At 45.3% G+C, this 18,358-nt stretch overlaps 1 protein-coding gene and 2 long non-coding RNA genes across 4 annotated transcripts; 2 read left to right on the forward strand and 1 right to left on the reverse strand.

Annotated features, from left to right (window-relative positions):
• Positions 1–1,330: 1,330 nt before the first annotated feature.
• LOC310700561 (homeobox protein Hox-A1-like) lies at positions 1,331–12,165 on the reverse strand. 2 transcript variants are annotated; one of them, XM_083490430.1, is made up of 4 exons: positions 11,356–12,121; positions 3,617–4,697; positions 2,368–3,455; positions 1,331–2,057 (listed from the first exon to the last, which is right to left on the reverse strand). In XM_083490430.1, exons 1-2 carry the CDS (start codon positions 11,966–11,968, stop codon positions 4,345–4,347), a joined length of 966 nt encoding a protein of 321 aa, XP_083346556.1. In that variant the 5' UTR covers positions 11,969–12,121; the 3' UTR covers positions 1,331–2,057; positions 2,368–3,455; positions 3,617–4,344. The 2 variants fall into 2 exon arrangements, with proteins under 2 accessions (XP_083346556.1, XP_083346555.1); XM_083490429.1 differs by having other exon boundaries at positions 2,368–4,697; positions 11,356–12,165.
• LOC310700663 lies at positions 6,808–9,969 on the forward strand. The gene is made up of 2 exons (XR_014522676.1): positions 6,808–6,988; positions 9,633–9,969. It is a non-coding gene; the product is annotated as an uncharacterized lncRNA (long non-coding RNA).
• Positions 11,494–16,530, forward strand: LOC310700654. Its single transcript, XR_014522666.1, has 3 exons — positions 11,494–11,637; positions 12,304–12,490; positions 15,484–16,530. It is a non-coding gene; the product is annotated as an uncharacterized lncRNA (long non-coding RNA).
• Positions 16,531–18,358: the final 1,828 nt, after the last annotated feature.

Below are 18,358 nucleotides of genomic sequence, written 5' to 3' on the forward strand. Positions count from 1 at the left end.
GACAATGTCTTGCGAGTTCCTGCTGATTTTTTCCTTTCCCCCCTTTTTCTAAGCTGCTAAGCCGCTTATCAGCTGATCCAATCAGCAGATAAGCCGCTAAAAGCCGCTAAAAGCCGCTAATCCGCTAATCTGTCAATGGGCTTGCTTCGCAAGACGAAAAAACCGCTAGACGAAGAGAATCACAGAACGGATTATTTTCGTCTTGCGAGGCACCACTGTACCCAGTGGTCTCCACTCCCCAGATCCAAATTCTCTGAAAGTCTGAACCCTGGAACAAGGTAAACAAACATTCAGCAACATGATTTCATCTGCAATATTCATTTCAGATTCAGGCATGGGTTGGGGTTCTGTTTGTTTCCCTTGGTTCCTTGTTTGTTTTCTATTGCTGACAAGACCAGTAAAATTTGAACAGCTCTGTCAATCTTTCCTCAAATGATGACTTGTTTTTTGAAAGTATGAAATAGATAAATAGGAGCTTTCCCCCCAAAAAACTATTGCTGCCTCGTTCACTGATATCAGCAGAACAACAACACTTATAAAGGCTGCAGCTCACAAACCACTTTCTCTTGAATACTTTTGTTGACATCAAGGGAGTTTTTAATGGGTGAATGTTTTATGGATTACAGTTTCCATGATCATATTCCTCCTAGCACAGTTGGCCTACCAAACAATATCAACATCCAATATTTATCTTCTCAGCTGCGCGCACACTTTTAAAGCACATGTCTCCCTGCCCTCAAATAATTCTGGGCACTGTAGTTTGATAAGGGTTGTTGAGCATTGCAACTCTGTGAGGGATAAACTACAGTGTCAAGCAGGGGTGGTCTGTCCTGTATCGCCACCTGAGGCAAAATGGGAAGGCCTTGCCCCACTGCTGAAGCCACTCTTGCCTAGGTGTATGGCGGCTAGGGTTGCCATATTTCAAAAAGTGAAACTTTCAGTTGAGCCGAAATTTGCCAGAAACTAGACTTCCGATATGGGTTGCCATATTTCTGGACTTTTCCTCCGGGGTTCCACCTTTTGGGGTTCCACCGCCCAAAGCAGTTGCCTCAGCCCGCCTCATGGGTGGGCCGGCCCTGGTGCCCATAATTCTTTGAGAGAAAGATGGTGCTTCAAATGTGCTTCAAATATATAGCATGTGCTAGTATGTGCACAGCCTCCGTTCCCGTCTGAATTTTAATGGTCTGAAGTCGCATGACGCAGTTCTCCTGCTAAGGCTAAGCAACTGTCTTACATACCCTGTAAAACCCACCTAGGAACTGTTCATAAGCAGCTCTGAACTCCTCAGAGGAAATGTGGAGAAAAAGTGCAATAAGCCAAGCATGCAGAGTACTGATCAAAGCAAGATTTTAATTTCTCCATCTGGTATCTCCCCTTCACTTTATTTGCTTGCATGAATCAAACACCAACGCCAACAGTGCACACAAATAATAAATACATAATAAACCCGTGTCATCCTTCTGATAGTCCAGGCAAATTTAGAGGTAGATATTTTGTAATCGCTTTATTAACTTCTATAAACTTATGAAAATGCAGAGCTCCACACACACCCCGCCCTTCTCAGTGGACAACCTGTGTTTTTCTGCTCTGAGATTGTAGGGATAAGGCCCAGATTTTGTTCTGAGCATAGGAAGGCTCCCATCAGCATCAGCAAGCAATGACCAGGGCTGAGGGGAGTTATAGTCCACACAGGCTACCTACCCTTACACTAGAGCATTGGTCAACTGGTGGGTCCACACCCACTAATGTGGCATGTGGACCGATCTAAGCTGAGTTGCAAGAGCAGCAGTGCCAACATAGAAATATGTGGCAAAAAAAGCCATAAGAAATAGATCCCCAAGTGCATGTTTGGGTTAAAGCTGGGTCCCAGATTTGGAAAATATTGAAGACAATTGCTCTGAAGAGCAGCATGGATTGTGTGCGCTGATCAGGATATACCCAACCCTTTTCCTTCCCAGCTGACTCTGAAGAACATCTTGCTTCTTTCTCTGCTTCCGAATCCAATCCTTACTTTCAGCTGATGAAATGGCCATTGTTCCCCAGTACAGGAACGGCCTCTGAGAGCATTTACAGATAGGTAGCCGTGTTGGTCTGCCATAGTCAAAAATAAAAAAATTCCTTCCAGTAGCACCTTAAAGACCAACTAAGTTAGTTCTTGGTATGAGCTTTCGTGTGCATGCACACTTCTTCAGATACACACTGTGTATCTGAAGAAGTGTGTATCTGAAGAAGTGTACATCTGAAGAAGTGTGTATCTGAAGAAGTGAACATACTGTGTATCTGAAGAAGTGTGCATGCACACAAAAGCTCATACCAAGAACTAACTTAGTTGGTCTTTAAGGTGCTACTGGAAGGAATTTTTTTTACTCTGAGAGCATGTTTGTGAGAGTTGTGATATCTGTTATTTGATCATTGTTATGGTGTTGGAGACTGTTAACTATGGCTGAAACAAAGAATTTAAAAAAGTGGACTTCAAAAGCAACACAGTCTTATCCTGTGCCTCTGCAAATTTGCTGGCTGCTTGATAGTGAAGGAGGACAGATGTCCTCTCAGCCAAGGGTTGCGTACTGTGAGGAAGATCCTGGCAGTGCAAGACCTTTGCATGAAACTCACTTCCACTCATACATGCCATGCTGGGATTGCAGCCTGAATGATATTCCATATTAAGGCAAATTAAGCCGGAGCTCACTTGCGAAACTATCTTTTCAAAATCTTTGCCGCTACACACTCCTCATTCCTAAGGCAATGACTGCTCCTTGCTCTGCCAGCGCTATTTATAGCACAATTACCATCACTGTCGTATTTTGCAAAGAGTCTGTGAATGTTTCTCTTCCTCTCTGTTTAATGAGGAAGTTGTTTTATACTCCAAATTGGGAGAAATTCTTGCCCTGGTGTGCGCAAACAGAGGTTTGATGTCATCCAGCTGACACTGCCTTGTGAAAGGAACCACATGCAAGGGACTTTGTCGTTTATCTATTGAATACACTTGTGCTTAGAGGTAGGTCTATCGTGGTGATTCACAAATGTGGGGAGGGCATAGGTAAAAAACGTAAAGGACCGGGGGGGGGGGCATATTGGTGGGTTAGAGAGGTCTTGGGGATGGGTCTATCTGAGTTACCTTCAGTAAGCCAATATCACAACAAGAAAGGTCCCCCCAAAGTGTTTTGCTTCTGAGCCAGTCCCATGAAGTGACTTATGGACCCTGTTCTAAAACTCCACCAATTGGTCCCTTAAGCTTTGTCTCAGTGAAAATGCACACGATAAGGCTAACAGGGTCAACACCTGTGTCATCCTCTTGATGGAGACACAGGAGCCAACTCCTAGCGACCTAGGTCCCTTTGGGGGGGCAATAAAATATTTGAGGGGCCCGCCCCCCAAGTTGGCGGGCATTGTCATTCACATTGTGTGCATGCACCACACCTGGCAATCCATTATGTGGGGTGGGGCTTACATGCCTCCTGCTAGAATATCTTATTCAAGTTGGCACCCCTGACTGAAGAAGTTCCTATGAAGAGGTATCCTAAGCATTCCATGGTGTGCTGCTAGAATATTTATCAATAAATATGTTACTAAACATTAATGGAAACAGATTAATGGAGCCCAAGGCTCCAGTTGCCTCCAAGGAAGAGTATTCTACCCTCCATTTAGAGTTCAGCAAGCAGCAGAAATTTGATAAGAGGTATCATCAAACTGCATAGACTATTAGATATGAAACTAAACTGTACAGAAGATACAAGACGACACTGGACGTCTAGGTACCTAAATCAGAGCTGGGAATGAAGAATCCACTCCCTTAAAAGGTCATTCTGTGTGCTAGTGCAACCCTATGCCTATCTGCTCAGATGTAAGTCCCATATAAGTGACCTGGGATTAAGTCCCATCAAACTCAGATGGTACCCACTTATTCTGATTAGTAGGGTTGCGCTGCTAGGTAACAGGAATGTGGAGGGTAATGACCTGAGAGGAGAATGTGATATATATATTAAAAAACTTCTTTGCCTGAAAATGCCTTGTTAATGCATTTCCTGGGTTTCTTGTGTAACTGCATGTGGGCACATCTCGCTGCAAAAGAACCCTTCCGTTCATCTGAACATCAGAGTATATAAATTATTTTGGATTTTCACCAGGCTGGTCCAGTAAAAAATAGACTGATACGCACACATCCCTACTGAATTTCACCTGACAGCCCAATGTGCTGTTTGTCATATTTGTGATCACAGGGGAACACTGATGTCCTTCCCTATCCTTCTCTGCAAAGATCCCTTACATCCCTTGAAGGGGACTTTGGGACTTACACAACAATGCCAAGCGGCTCAACGAATGCCTCTTTCTTTTCTTTCCCAGTCAAAGAGGTGGAGTGATGGTGTCCTCATTGCTCCTGCTCGGGGAGGATGCTGGAGAGGCAAGATCTGATTTGTCGGACGAGGAAGAGCCCCGCCCACTGTGGCCAGCGGCAGTTCCCCACAGTAGGCCTTCTCTCTCTCTTTTCTTCTGCTTCATCCTGCGGTTCTGGAACCAGATTTTCACTTGGGATTCATTGAGAAATAAGGCCGAGGCAATTTCCACCCGGCGGGCTCGGCTCAGGTATTTGTTGAAGTGGAATTCCTTCTCCAGCTCTGTCAGCTGCTTGGTGGTGAAGTTGGTTCTGGGAGAGGAGTGGGGAGTTGTCCTGTCTGCTGTGGTATCATGTAACTTCACTAGGAATGAAAAGAAGGAAGCATCACTCAGTGTTTGTGAGTGGTATTCAACTAAGTTTTACTCAGAGTAGACCACGTAGTTTCAATAGTTTGTAATCGTATGATCATTTTGTTTATTATTGCTGCTATTATTTGCCCCAGTCCATTTTCTACTCCAAAAACCCCCACTATGGCTTGATTCCCCCCCCCCCCTTATTTAGAATATTTCTAAACCACTTTATTAAAAAGCTCTCCATGTGGCATACACATAAGACTGGAAAGAAAGCACAGCTAAAACCCACAGTCTAATGAAAGACAAATATACATAAAGCCAGCATCATTAAAAACATAAACACACAAGTGTTGGTAGAACCATCATAATTAAGAATAGATAAGATCAAGCGAACTTTTTTAAAAAACAGATAAAGGTAACTTAATTATATGTCTAAATTAAATGGCATTAAAAAAATTTAAGAGCCAGTTTGACCAGATACTAATCAGTCTGGATGCATGATAAGATCCGGTTTTTAAATAGCTTTTGCCCTGAATACCTGAAGAATCTGCTGTGCAGAAAGCTTGCAACATTTTCAATGGCTGTTGGGGCAACTTGCTGTATGGGCAGGCCTGGACTGGCTGTGCCTTGAGGTCAGAACTGGAGGTGTTCAAAGGAGTAGCAGGGTGGGGTGGCAGAAGCAATACTCTCTCGCATCTCCAAAGCTAATCAGGAAAACCCATTATGCAAACTGGGCTCAGCCATTTTCCCTCCAAGACAGGCTATGTGGTTTGGTTCATACCTACCCTCCTCTCCCAACAGGCAATCCATAGCACAGGCTTCCACAGCCAATGCCGGTGCCTGCTCATTCAGGACTGGGTCAAGCAGGTGTGCCTTTTCCCCTGGCCTAAAGCTTTGGTTGGAGTCCATTCTACACATGCCCATCACTTCATGCATCTAGCAACAATTTGCATGAGCGAATGAGCCACTGCAGAACAAGCAGCACAGATTGAAACGTCGCATCACCACAAACACCACACATTTCAGGGAAATGACTAGAATCTGTTCAGGAAATTAGAAATCAAGTGTTGTCTAGGCTTCTTGTATACGCAAGTCTTCAGAGAAGGTTAGAAATCTGGGATAAGAAGGGATGCCGGCTTGGATATTCAAGCCCCATTCCCCATCCCTGCCAATTCTGATACTGCTCTCTCCTCTTTCTGTGTCCCATTTTACACACAACCACAGCAGCAAACCCAAGTTTTCCACTGTGCATTCACCTGGAGGCTACAGCGGAGTGCATCCAGTGCATTCACTGAGGCATTTGCCAACATGCATTGGTGGCATATTTACATATATATTACTTTGCACATTTCAGGATGCCCTTAAGACACCTTAGAAAAATGTAGTGTGTGAAGTTTTCTACGGGAGTGGGGAAGCTGTGGTCCTCTGGAGCTTGCTAGACTCCAACTCCAATCATCCCTGGCCATCATAGGAGCCAAATCCTAGGGGCCATGGAGGCTCCGGCCCCCACAATGAAATATTCGAGGGAGCCAGGCTCCCTCAAAGTTGATGGATATTCCCATTCAAATGGGGGGGGGGGTGCACTGCGTCATGTGATCGATTATGCGGGGCAGGGCTTACCTGGGCCCCCCACAATATTTTATTCAAGTTGGCACCCCTGCTAGCCATCAGCCATGCTGGCGGGAGCAGATGGGAGCTGGAGACCAAGAGCATATGAAGGACCAAAGTTTCCCCATTCATTCTTCTTTCATCATCAAGTCACTCTCATTCTTCCTGTTGACACTGTCTCAGTTTTTTCCTGTGTCTCATGCTTCCTGGAGAGTGTCTCAAATAATTAAATGCTGTGAGGAGAGAGAGGCAGTTAGGGCAAAGGATACCCAATGCTGACTGGTCCCTGTTGGGACTGGTGGGATGGAAGGTGGGGAGCTCAACAGTAGTGGAACCCATAGCTGTCAACTTTTCCCTTTTCTTGCAAGGAATCCTATTCGGAATAAGGGAATTTCCCTTTAAAAAAGGGAAACATTGACAGCTATGGTGGAACCAGAGCCAATGACAGGTAGCCAATGATGACTCAACTAATTCTAGAGTTGTCCTTCCTGCTGAATTCTGCAAGGCCAGGAGGAGGGAGATAAGTAAGAAGGCAAGCAGGCAGGGAGATGGGGGCTGGATGAGAGTAGACTGAGCTCTAGTGAACTAGCCTCGACTGAAGATGCCAAAATGATGCACTCTGAAGAGAAGCAGCCAATGAACGGTGGCAAGAAAAGAGGAACACAACAGGATCTTTCTGGATGGGAGGCAGGTATATATCTTTAATAAACAAATAAATAAATAAAACCATCTTGTGTTAGAACACATAGATACCTCAATGCCGTAACACTTCAATACCTCCAGGGTTGGCTCTCCCCATCTTAATTGACCTGGACTCTGCGATCATCATCTGAGCCCTTCTTCATGTGCCTCTTCAAAAGCTCTTGATGGTGGCAACACAAGAATGGCCTTATCTGGGGAATGCTCTCCCCAGGGTGGCTCGCCTGACACCTTCATTACGTACATACATTTTAAGGCACCAGGCAAAAATAGTCCTCTTCTCCCCGGCCTTTGGCTAATTAGTCAACCTATGGCCTTCTAAACTGTGTGTTGGAGGCATTGCTTTATTTGTTGTTACGTTGTGCATTTTTGTGTTTTTATACTGTAAACCACCCTGTGATCCTCAAATGAAGGGTGCTATAGAAATGTAATGAAGGAAGAGGAGGAGGACTGCTCCAAGGCTGCCTTCCCCAACTTGGTGTCCCCAAGATGTTGCCAAACTACCCTTCCCATCACCTCTGACCACTGGCGGTGGCAGCTGAGTTTAGTGGGATTTTGAGTCCATATTATCTGGAAGGTTTGGAAGGGTGATCTTGAGTGAAGGAATTGGGCAGGATGGTGTGTGGGCATTCCACCCCCCCCCCCAAGAGTTGAACGGTGTTTGCTACCTGTCTTGCTTCCTACACACCAGGATCGCTGCCCTAACAGGAGCTATTAACTCCCTCAGTGCCATAGCCATAACTCATCCCGGTTCTAAAGCTAAGGAAACGTCTCTTCGGCTTGGTGGACTGTTTTGGTTTTTCTTAAAAAACAAACCAAACCAAAACAAAACAAAAGCAACCTTGTCTTTTCCTCTTGTGTTCGGAGGTGTGGAATGGATGTGAGCTAAACTTCAGCTGCCTTGGGCCAACACAACCGTTAGCCAAGGTTTGAAAGGACGAACTCGCTTGAAAGGGGACAGAGTTTTGATAGATGTGGCGGGCCAGAGCAGAGGGCAATGTTGAAAGATCTGGATTATTTTTAGAAGAAAATGGCCTTCGCTTTGAAATGAAACGAAACGTCTTTTTCCCTGGCCCCGCCCCGCCCCATTCTGTCTTATGCAGCTTTCTAAATCGCAGAGACGGAACACGAATTCGACTTCTTCCAAATATGCTGGTATCTCGAGCGCCTGTATTTAATCCCCCCACTTCCATCGCAAATGTGCGAGCCAAAGGCAGGCTTTCCTATCCTTGCAAAACATAAGCTTTAAAAAAAACTCTGCCATTTTTAATATTTGTTTTTTTCCACCTACAGAAAAATAACAAGAAGAAAAGAATCTCCTTAGCGTAACTTACTTTCCCAAGCTTGGAAACAAACGAATGCATCCTTTTTTAAGAGTCATATTAAACACAAATAAACACGCTGGCACCATAAGGATATGCCAGTTTTTTGGATCAGGTCTCAGCCTATATTAAAAATTATACGCCCGCCACACTTTTCTATTGTCTTTGTTTGTCTTCCCCCGTTTCCGTGATAAACAGTGGGGAAAGTGTTCATATTGTTAAAGGCAACAACAAACAAAAGGTGTGCCTTTGTTGGTATATATAATGATATTAAAAGCGTATTATACAGACACGGGGGACCACCAGTTCCTTGAAAGTCGAGAAGTCCTCCTCTGCTTGGAAACAGACTCTCCTCCTACCCACCCACCCCAAGAGCCACAGAAGAAGACAATATTTCCCCCGCCGAGATCTCTCTACTATCAGTGATATAGGAAGCCCCGAATAGAGAATGCATCTCGAAGGCTGACAGATCTGGAAAGGCGAAGGATCGTGCCGACCTCCCCCGCTTTCCCTAAAACTTGGAGGAACTTCGGACTTCACAGTGTAAACCAGCTTTAGAAAATTTCGACACAAATTAGATGTCTTCCAATGAATTTCTTCTTCTTCTTCTTCTTCTTCTTCTTCTTCTTCTTCTTCTTCTTCTTCTTCTTCTTCTTCTTCTTCTTCTTCTTGCCTTACCCCCCCTCCCAAAACAGCTATATAAAATGACGTTTTTTGTCTGTATGTCCTCGTAATGGTTTTGGAAACAATTAAAAAAAAAAATCCTAATTTAGACATTAAAAAAACACCCTATAAAACAAGCAAGTAAGCCCCACCGCCAATCGCGAAGCAACTTAATCTTATTGCGCCACGGGAGGAGAAAAAGGAGAGGAAGAGTTGGATCTTTTCGGATCGAATTATATTCAGGAGCACAAGGAATCCTCCAGAATAAATTTCACAAGGCGAAACGAAAGAAAGTGTAGTAGTTCGGGAAAGAAAATGGTTCCATTCTCTCTCTCTTTGTGTGTGTGTGTGCGTGTGCATTATATGCATCATTAAGAAGTTCGCACACCAAGATTTTTCTGGATGCAGGGGCACTGAAATCTGTAGCCCGTTTCTCTCCGGTTTCTGCCTTCCGGGGCTCCCTTTACGCGCGCCGTTTACGGCGAAAGGGAGACGACCAAGACGCGCGCCTATCCAAGTATCCAATTGCTCTCCGCTTCGGAGTTGGAGGAAGTTTGGTCTCCCAGGTCGGAATGCGGGCGGGCGCCCTCTTTGATGGGTGGGGGATGTCGTACATTGTCCAGTTTGGTTAATGATTCCTTAATCTTGCAGCCTTTTCCCGTTCAAGGGCTTAACAACTGGTCCCGGTTTGGGGCTGGAAGAGCCCTACTCCCGAGTCTACCTCCTCCGAAAGGACGAGACTGGCTACCGTGGTTCTGTTTCATTTTGGGGACATATTTCTCTTGTCTTCTCTCACCCAGAGGGAATGTCTGAAAGTGTGTATAAATTCTATTACCCACCCACCCCAAAGACAAAATAACCGCAGAAAGGACAAACTGGTCGAGGAACAAACAAACAAGCCCCAGTCACAAAACAGCAACAAGAACGCTCAGCTCTCCAGAATCCCGATGGGAACAAAAGCTATATTAAATAAAGAAATCTCTATCCAGCACGTTGTAACTTTGCTTGACTTTAGAAACTTTCAGGCCCTGGTGATCCCACAGAAAGAAAGGGGCGCGCGGATCCAACATAGACCGTGAAAGATTTTGCTTCGGATCCCAACCTGTTGTTTGGAAGTTCAGCAGACTTTCAGAAATTTCTCCCCACGCCCCCCAAATCCATGAGGACTAGCCTGCTACGTATTTGGCAACAAACGAGCACTATACACAAAATTCACACATGCATCAAGAAGTCACGTGCGTGTTAAGATCTGCTGGCAACGGCCGTGTCAAAAGAATCTAGAACTCGCATCTCCTCGTCAAGAGACAATTTCACCTATTTTTAAATGTATTTGTGCTGGGATGGTTAAAGTTCGCCAGGCGTGGATGGTGTAGCGCTGACAGATTGAAATGGACCAAGTTGGGGGGGGGAAAGGGGGGAGGACTGGGAGAAAGAAATTGATCCTTTCTGGTAATATCTGAATGGTTCCTTCTCCCACGATTTCGTGTGTCGGAAGGAGGGCCAAAATTATGCTACATTTAACATTCAGATATCTTAAACATATTTATTTGGGAGTAACTCCTTGGGGGGGGGGAGAGTTTACCAGGAAGTTTAACTTTAGCTGCAGTCGAAACCCGTTAGTATCCATGGTGCGCTGCCGATACTTCAGTCTGTAAGGTTTGCTGCTATCGGATTTTAATCCGATATAATGGCAAAAGCACTTTTGAAAGGTCGTTACAAAGTTTCCGCCTGTACTTTGGTGGATGTATTTTTTATTTTTATTTTACATCTATCTATCACATTCAGAACAAAAACTGGGCATTAAAAAAACCCCGAAATACACATATTATTTTGAAACAATAAATAAACAATAAACAATAAATGCCAGCGTTTTCATGATCGCCTAACCGTCGATTCCTAACCAAATGCTTGCTTGAGGGCACCCATTCTGAACAGCAAATAGTTAAAAATTTTCTCTGAATGGGTAACTTGAAGGGAAATTACCCCTCGCGTTATCCTTTCAAAGAGAGACCTAAGACCTCCGTTTAAAGCCAAAACGAACATACAACAAAAATCAGAACAAAACGCTGTTTATTTTTTATTTAAGGATTGCGCTCTCTCTCTCTCTCTCTCTCTTTCTCTTTCTGGCTCTGCCTCAAATCCTTATGCTCCGAGAATGCTAAATCGCCTTCGCATTAGCCGTGAGAATAAGTTATTACAATCGCCAAACGTGAGCTGCTTAGAAATCAGACGCCCAATGGATACAGACATCTCCGCGCGTGATAGATGACTTTCTATTACCAATTTGAGGTACCTGGAGTATCCGGTGATGTTGCGCGCGCGCCAGCTACTCATCCAATTAGATCCGAGCCGGGCCTGCTCGCCAACAACTCACCTGTTCTTCTTCGGGGCGGATTCCTCTGAACTTTCATCCATTCAAAAGTTTCCATCTCTCCGCCAACCTCCCGAGGCGGACCCCTTCCCTCCCCTTGGGCTCTCCAAGAGTCTCTGGAGATGACGGGCTGAGTCAAGAGGATGTCCTCTTGGCTACCTGAGTACTGGGGGTCCATCAGCCGAGCCCCGAAGGGATGCCCTTCTGGGAAACAAGCTGGGTACACCGAGGAAGAGGAGGAAAAAGAAGAAGAAGGGGCGGGGAAGTCTCTGTCCCCATAGCTAGGTGGGTAGGGGGCACCGAGGGAGTTCGGATTGCAGCTGGAAGGGGGAGAAGTCACTCCGGATCTACCTACGGCGGGCGGGCTGGGCCCAGCCCAGAGGTAATCGTGGGGTGGGCGAGGCATGCGAGAGGAGTGGTGGGGCTGGCTGGCTGGGGAGTGGGGAGGAGAAGGTCCCCCTGGGAGATCCCGCCCCATCTCCTCGCCTCTGTCCCTAGAGGAGCAGCAGCAGCAGCGCTGCCTCTCCGGCTGTCGCTGCCTTCCAGAGAGTGTCCCCGTGAAGTGGCCACTGCCCCCTGCCCCACACACCAGCTCTAGGAAGGGGCGATCCGTCATCCTGCCTTAATGGGCTTCCCTGCCCCTTTCGACCAGCTCGGCGTCCCCCCCCCCCCCACCTTTGGACCTGCTTTCACCATGTCAAATTGGACATTTCCCTACCCTCACCGCGCACTTCCCAAGGAGGCGGGGGTGGGGGGCTAGAAGCCCTGCGCGCAGAGATTTGCGTGATGTGGGGGGGGGGGCGCAGAGAATGTTGGCTGAGACAAGAAAGCCAGCTGAAATTCGATACATTGAGAGCCACGTGACGGGCGCTTGGCCAATAGCCAAGGTTCACTAAGGGGTGGGGGGAGGCACTGTTTGATGAGCTAATGGCAGCAATTTGTAACTTTCAGTCTCTCTCTGGGCAAACACACAAGAGGGATGAGAGAGAGAGAGAGAGAGAGAGAGAGAGAGAGAGAGAGAGAGAGAGAGGAGTGGTGGCGCTTCTGCAACTGATCTCTCTCTGGGCTGCGAGAAATGGACGCAATCATATCTCCTCCCCATCCCCATCCTGCTGGAATATCTACCGGGAAGCTAAAGGTGAGTCCATTTTTATTCCGTCTGTTGCATCTTCAGACCCGGTTGTCTCCTAAAGGAGCATCTCCTCCTGCCCTCTAAGTCCCCACACTCTCTCCCTCCTTCCGAAAGTGAATCTCGGTGCCATTAAGTACCCAGCCATAATACACCGTTTCATCTTAATTTAGCTGATGAAGTTTGCAATTACTTTTTGCAATGAAAATAGATGCGCAGGGTTGGATAGCTGTGCCTGCATGTGCGCGCGTGGTGGCGGCGGGGTGGGGGGGGGAGGGTGCGAGGAGGAGCTGAAGTAAGCGAGAAGACCGCAAACTTTGTGACATCTCTCAAAAGTGGGGTGGGGAAGAGGGAGACGGAGACACTGCGAAACACCGTCACGACTTTTCCCGCAAATAAAGCTTGCATGTGGAGGGCCTGAGAGTAGCTATTTAAAAAGGGAAAAACACCCACCCGGATCTATTAGAATTGCAAATGAAGGTTACAAAAAAGTAAAATAAAATAAAAACCCTCCCCCAGGCACACATTCGCAATGCAATCTGTCTCTTGGAAAGTGCGTGCGTGCGTGTGTGTGTGTTGTTGTTGTTGTTTTGGTTCTACATTGGCAGATTCTCCTGTAAGTTGATTGGGTAGGATATTTCTAATTGAAATTAAAGCTATTGCCTGTATTTTGAGAGGGAATCCATGGAGCGTAGAAAATGCAACAGAGGATAGGGAACAGCAGAAGTATATTTAAATGCCTGCTTCTAATGTACAGTTAAATTCATCTGATGAATGATGGGGGGAATAGCAGGTAGGGCCCACCCCCAATATTTTGAATGTAATAATGTTATTGGTTAGATTGGAATCTTTGAGCTGCAGACCCATATAGAACTGATATAAAACAGTAATAACATCTCATCATCACTTAAAAATAAAAACTGGCTGTCCATGTGTTCTGTATTCCAGGCACGTTTCCTAGAGCCTACCATTCTTACTTCCAAGAAGTATTCATCTAAATCACTATTAATAAGGGACAGTTACAAGTTAATTGGCATTAAAATAATTCATTTCAATTTGTTAATATTAAATGAACAGATAGCACGCTTGCTTAAAACCAGCTCATGTATAGCTTTTCTTTATTGGCACGATTATGGGAGAAGCGGGGGGAGGAGAATTGCTGGAAGGTCTGGAGAAACTTATGTGGTGGTGAGTGCGTGTGGCACCTTTGATCATGTGATGACTGCAATATCAAGTGACACCCTACATATGTGAAAACTTTAAAAGCCGTCACAGGTGGAAGAGCACAGAGGTTTTATATCCCCTAAAATACAGTGGTGTTTAAGGGAGGCAGCTCACGTATTCAGCTGCAAGTACATCAAGTAAGTAATCTAGTGCTGTACATGTGAGCTAGAGTTCAGTTTTGCCACAGAGAACTTCACAGTTCAAAGGAATTCTTATACACAGAAATACACTTGAGTGTCAGGAATACATAAATGTTTAACTTCCCCATCTCAGAGCCTGCTATAAAGCTCCACCATTCATTAAAGAAGCCTCCATCCACTGAAGAAGAAAAATGAATGTTTCACAGTGCACATTCATGTACATCACTGTTTCTTACATGAACTTCACCCAGTGAAAAGGGATTTTTATTGAAAGTGATGCAGAGTCTCTGTCATGGTTAGTTGCAGTCATCCAAGTGTGCTTGTGAAGATGCATCCTGACTTTGTAAAGATTTGAGCACCATGTGGAAAGCACTGGAAATTGCTTCTGGGGCTAGTTCACATGAGGATGCTAGTTGCTCCTTAGGTAAAGGTAAAGGGACCCCTGACCATTAGGTCCAGTCATGGCTGACTCTGGGGTTGCGGCACTCATCTCACTTTACTGGCCAAGGGAGCTGGCATACAGCTTCCGGGTCATGTGGCCAGCATGACTAAGCCACTTCTGGCAAACCAGAGCAGCGCACGGAAACGCCGTTTACCTTCCCGCTGGAGCGGTACCTATTTATCTACTTGCACTTTGACGCACTTTCAAACTGCTAGGTTGGCAGCAGCAGGGACTGAGCAATGGGAGCTCACCCCGTCATGGGGATTCGAACCGCCGACCTTCTGATCGGCAAGTCCTAGGCTCTGTGGTTTAACCCACAGTGCCACCCGCGTCCCTTTTAGTTGCTCCTTAACTGTACCTTAAATTGATGACCTGAGAATGTGCCATCAAAGTCAGGATTTACCACTGATTTACCCTAGGAGGTTCCATGGAATTTGATCACACCCACAGTTGTGATGAGAAACCATGTGATGTAAACACATGTGCTCTGTGCTTCCACAGTGGCTATTGAAAAGTGAAAAGTCCATTCGCTGAACGAGCTTTCTCTGTGGACCAACCCCCATGGATTGGTCTGCCTCCACTCCAGAGCTCTTTCCTTCTCCAGAATCCAGTGTGAGCTTCCCAATTGTTATTATACAGCATAGCCTTCCTCTTATTTGTAGAAAATGTTCAGGTATCAAACGGTGGCAGATTTAGCTGATGAAATGTGGACTCTAATCACTACTCTGCCACTGAGTTGCATCTCAGCCTTCATGTCTCTGCCTGTAAAATTGGAGTCACTGAGAATGAGCAGATTGGTAAACATTTGATATCTTAATCCTAGAAAAGTTTTATCTCTGGTTCTACATGGGCTTTTCTGAGGTCCTTGAATAAGATTTGAGGAGTTCATACCAAGCTCTTAAAGTCTGCTCTCACTTTTAGATGTTTCCTTATAACTAGGAAGTCTAATCAAATTCTGAAACCCCACATCCTAGCATTGATTTTATTGGGGAGGGGGAATCTTCTGCTGTTGGAATCCATTAGGTTTCAATTCTGCCACCCCCTCAGCTGGGTTGGTGAGGTATCCTGTTTCCCATCTGTTTATTTCTTGCAGAGCTAAACTGTGTATTATGGGGTGGGGAGGTGAGGAGGGAGGGAGGGAGGGGGAGAGCTTGATTAATACTTACAGAATTCTGCCTCTCTAATTCATTCGGCAGCATTTCTTCCTCGTTGCCTGTCAGCTGAAACCTGAATGCAGATGGGACCTGGATTGCCTGCCATAGATGTCAGAAAGAGAGAGAGAGAGAGACCTGGTGGCAAATATATCAACAACAAAAAATAAGTCAACATGTGCTTCGGTCTTTTGCCTTCTGCAAATATAATCAGAGATGATGGGCCTGTCTTTTGCCAACACACCTGCGCTCTCGCACACATGCAGCCGCTGGATTATGCCATTGGGCTAAAGCCACAGAAAGCAACTTGTGGCATCATTCTTCTGCCTAAAGACAGGAGGCAATATGACATAGCTCTATTCTTAGACCCAGAGCTTATCAGGCTTCGCCATGAATATTTCCCCCCTCTACTGATGCAAATGAAGGGTTGTTGTTTTTTAAAAGAGTGTTGCTTGTTGCTTCACTGATTTGCTTGCAATGTTTATACTGTTCAGTGTTTTCTGTTTATTTATTGCTGTAACCTGCCTTGTGAGGGTTATGCCTTGAAAGGTGAGATACATTGCAGTCTTTACACCTGGCATGGATAGCTTAGTTGGTGCTCCTAATGCTAAGGTTGCAGTTCAGTCCCCATATGGGGCAGCTGCATATTCCTGCTTTGCAGGGGGTTGGACTAGATGGCCCTCAGGGTCCCTTCCAATGCTACAGTTCTATGATTCTATGGTTTTTGGACCTCTCCCCAAACTATACCCTCTTCTTCCAGGCCGGACATTCACCTTTGACATTGCCACATACCCCAAGTGCTTTTGCCTGGCTGGAATGTGTCCTTGAATTCTGATGATGTCTCTTGCTTGTCTGGTTGGGGGGGGGGTATGTGAGTATATGTAGAAACTAGTCCACTGCACAAAGGTGAAATTTTGCTCCACCCACTTTTGCTTCTGGCTCCGCCCACCACTGGAATATGGCCGCTAGGTATGTGGCCCACAGCTGAAAAGGGTTCCTTATCCTTGCTGTAGAAATCAGTGGCCTTTCTCCAGTTAAGTGGGAATAGGGTTGCAGCCTAAAATATATATATAAATAAAAATATGTCCCTTACAGACTGGAATGTGACTTATTATTTGCCAGGCATGGAATGGAGGGAGGGGAATGGTAGATGATGGGGAACCACATTTTACATATATTCTTAGCAGAGTACCAGCTGGTTTTTATATATATATCCTAAGGAGCCTCCCACCCTGTCTGAACCACACACAATCTCATTCTGTTCTACTTCGGTGTGGATTTTCACTATACGTGTCAGGGGTGGGTGCCTCAAACAGCTCAGTAATAACTCACACGGCATCAGTGAAGTTAACTTTTTATTCAAAGAAGCAAACAGCTCAGGAGGCCAGGCCTGGACTGCTCTCTGCCATAGACTCTCCCTGCTCACGAAACCCTGTTGCCTTTTCTGCTTCCGACGCCTCCTCCACCCAGTCTGCTCCCTCTTCTCCATCTGACCACTTATCATCATCCCACCACCAATTCCTTGGCTCTGAGCCTTCTTCCCTTTGGGGGTTCCCCAACTGATGATGATGATGATGATGATGATAATAATAATAATAATAATAATAAATTTTTATGTATACCCCGCCCTCCCCAGCCAAGACCAGGCTCAGGGCGGCTAACCAATAATAAAAACAAGTTTATTAAAATACAATTTAAAAAACAAGTTGATTAAAATACAATTTAAAAAACAAGATTAAAATACAACATTTAAACATTAGGATGCAGCCTCTTCACAGGAGGAGAAAGGAAAAAGAAAGAGGGGGAGGGAATCAAACTGATTCTAAGCCAAAGGCCAGGTGGAACAACTCTGTCTTACAGGCCCTGCGAAAAGAAATCAGATCCCGCAGGGCCCTGGTCTCATGAGACAGAGCGTTCCACTAGTGTTGAGAAGGCCCTGGCTCTGGTTGAGGCTAATATAACTTCCTTAGGGCCCGGGACCTCTAGGGTGTTGCTATTTATGGACCTTAAGGTCCTCCGTGGGGCATACCTGTATGCCTTTGCATCCAGCCAGTCCATTACAATATGCCACTTTGGGTACCAATCTTTGCTATCTAGAATATAAATAATTAAGTTCATGCATAACATCAAAAGAGGAGCAGCCTCTGTTAAACTGGGAAGGTTGAGACATATGCTTGTGCGTATGTTGCACAAGATTTTGCTATGCGTTTAAATATTTAGCTCAATGTTTATTAAAAGGAGGGTGGGAGTAGGTCATGCCAGCTTCAGAAAATTGATGTTTTTCAATATTGGGGAATATTAACAAGATATTGCACCAGGCAGCTGTTTGTCAGCCAGCCCACAGGAGTAGTAAATGATGTATGGGAAGTTTAAAACTTGAGAGTGTTTTCTTCTTTGCCCAGGCTTGGCTCCAACAACCCATTGCCCTTTCCAATATAAGCTGTGTGCATGTTATGGCTCAGTCAGCAAAGCAGAGACCTTTGCACAAGGAAACAATTGGTTGGATCCAAATGTTCCTTTCCTCAGATGGAATCCTTCTTTCAAGGAAGGGACTCTTTGGATTTAACCCACTGCAAGCATATGATGCCCCAAAGATTCTCAAGAGTCATTTGGGAACAGAAGCCACTATTTCACTTCTCCTTCAATCAAAATAGGAAGAGGCAATCTTAAAATGTAGCCAAAGCCTACATTGATTTCCCCTCCCCAATGGCTTAAATTTTGCTTTCACTGGACCATTTTCAGAGGGGGGAGATTTGCTTTATAGTGACTGAAAGGGTTACCTTCCTGTATTTCTTGTGGAAATATGCAACAGATAGTAAAGGGTGGGGTGGGAAAAAGAGAACTTAAAACAATCATTTGCTGCATTTTTTAAAAAAATCTATATTTTAAACACCCCCACACACTTTTATTCGAGGTGAAT

Source organism: Podarcis liolepis (genome assembly GCF_965112155.1).
Source record: "Podarcis liolepis genome assembly, chromosome: 2".
Taxonomy (NCBI): Eukaryota; Metazoa; Chordata; class Lepidosauria; order Squamata; family Lacertidae; genus Podarcis; species Podarcis liolepis.

What these genes read in the sequence shown, in the direction of transcription:
- LOC310700561 (XM_083490429.1), bottom strand. Translation starts at nt 11,968, where the DNA reads ATGACGGATCGCCCCTTCCTAGAGCTGGTGTGTGGGGCAGGGGGCAGT. An exon ending in TCCGCCCCGAAGAAGAACAG is followed by an intron (nt 4,698 to 11,355) that starts GTGAGTTGTTGG and finishes TTTCATTCCTAG; the next exon opens with TGAAGTTACATGATACCACA.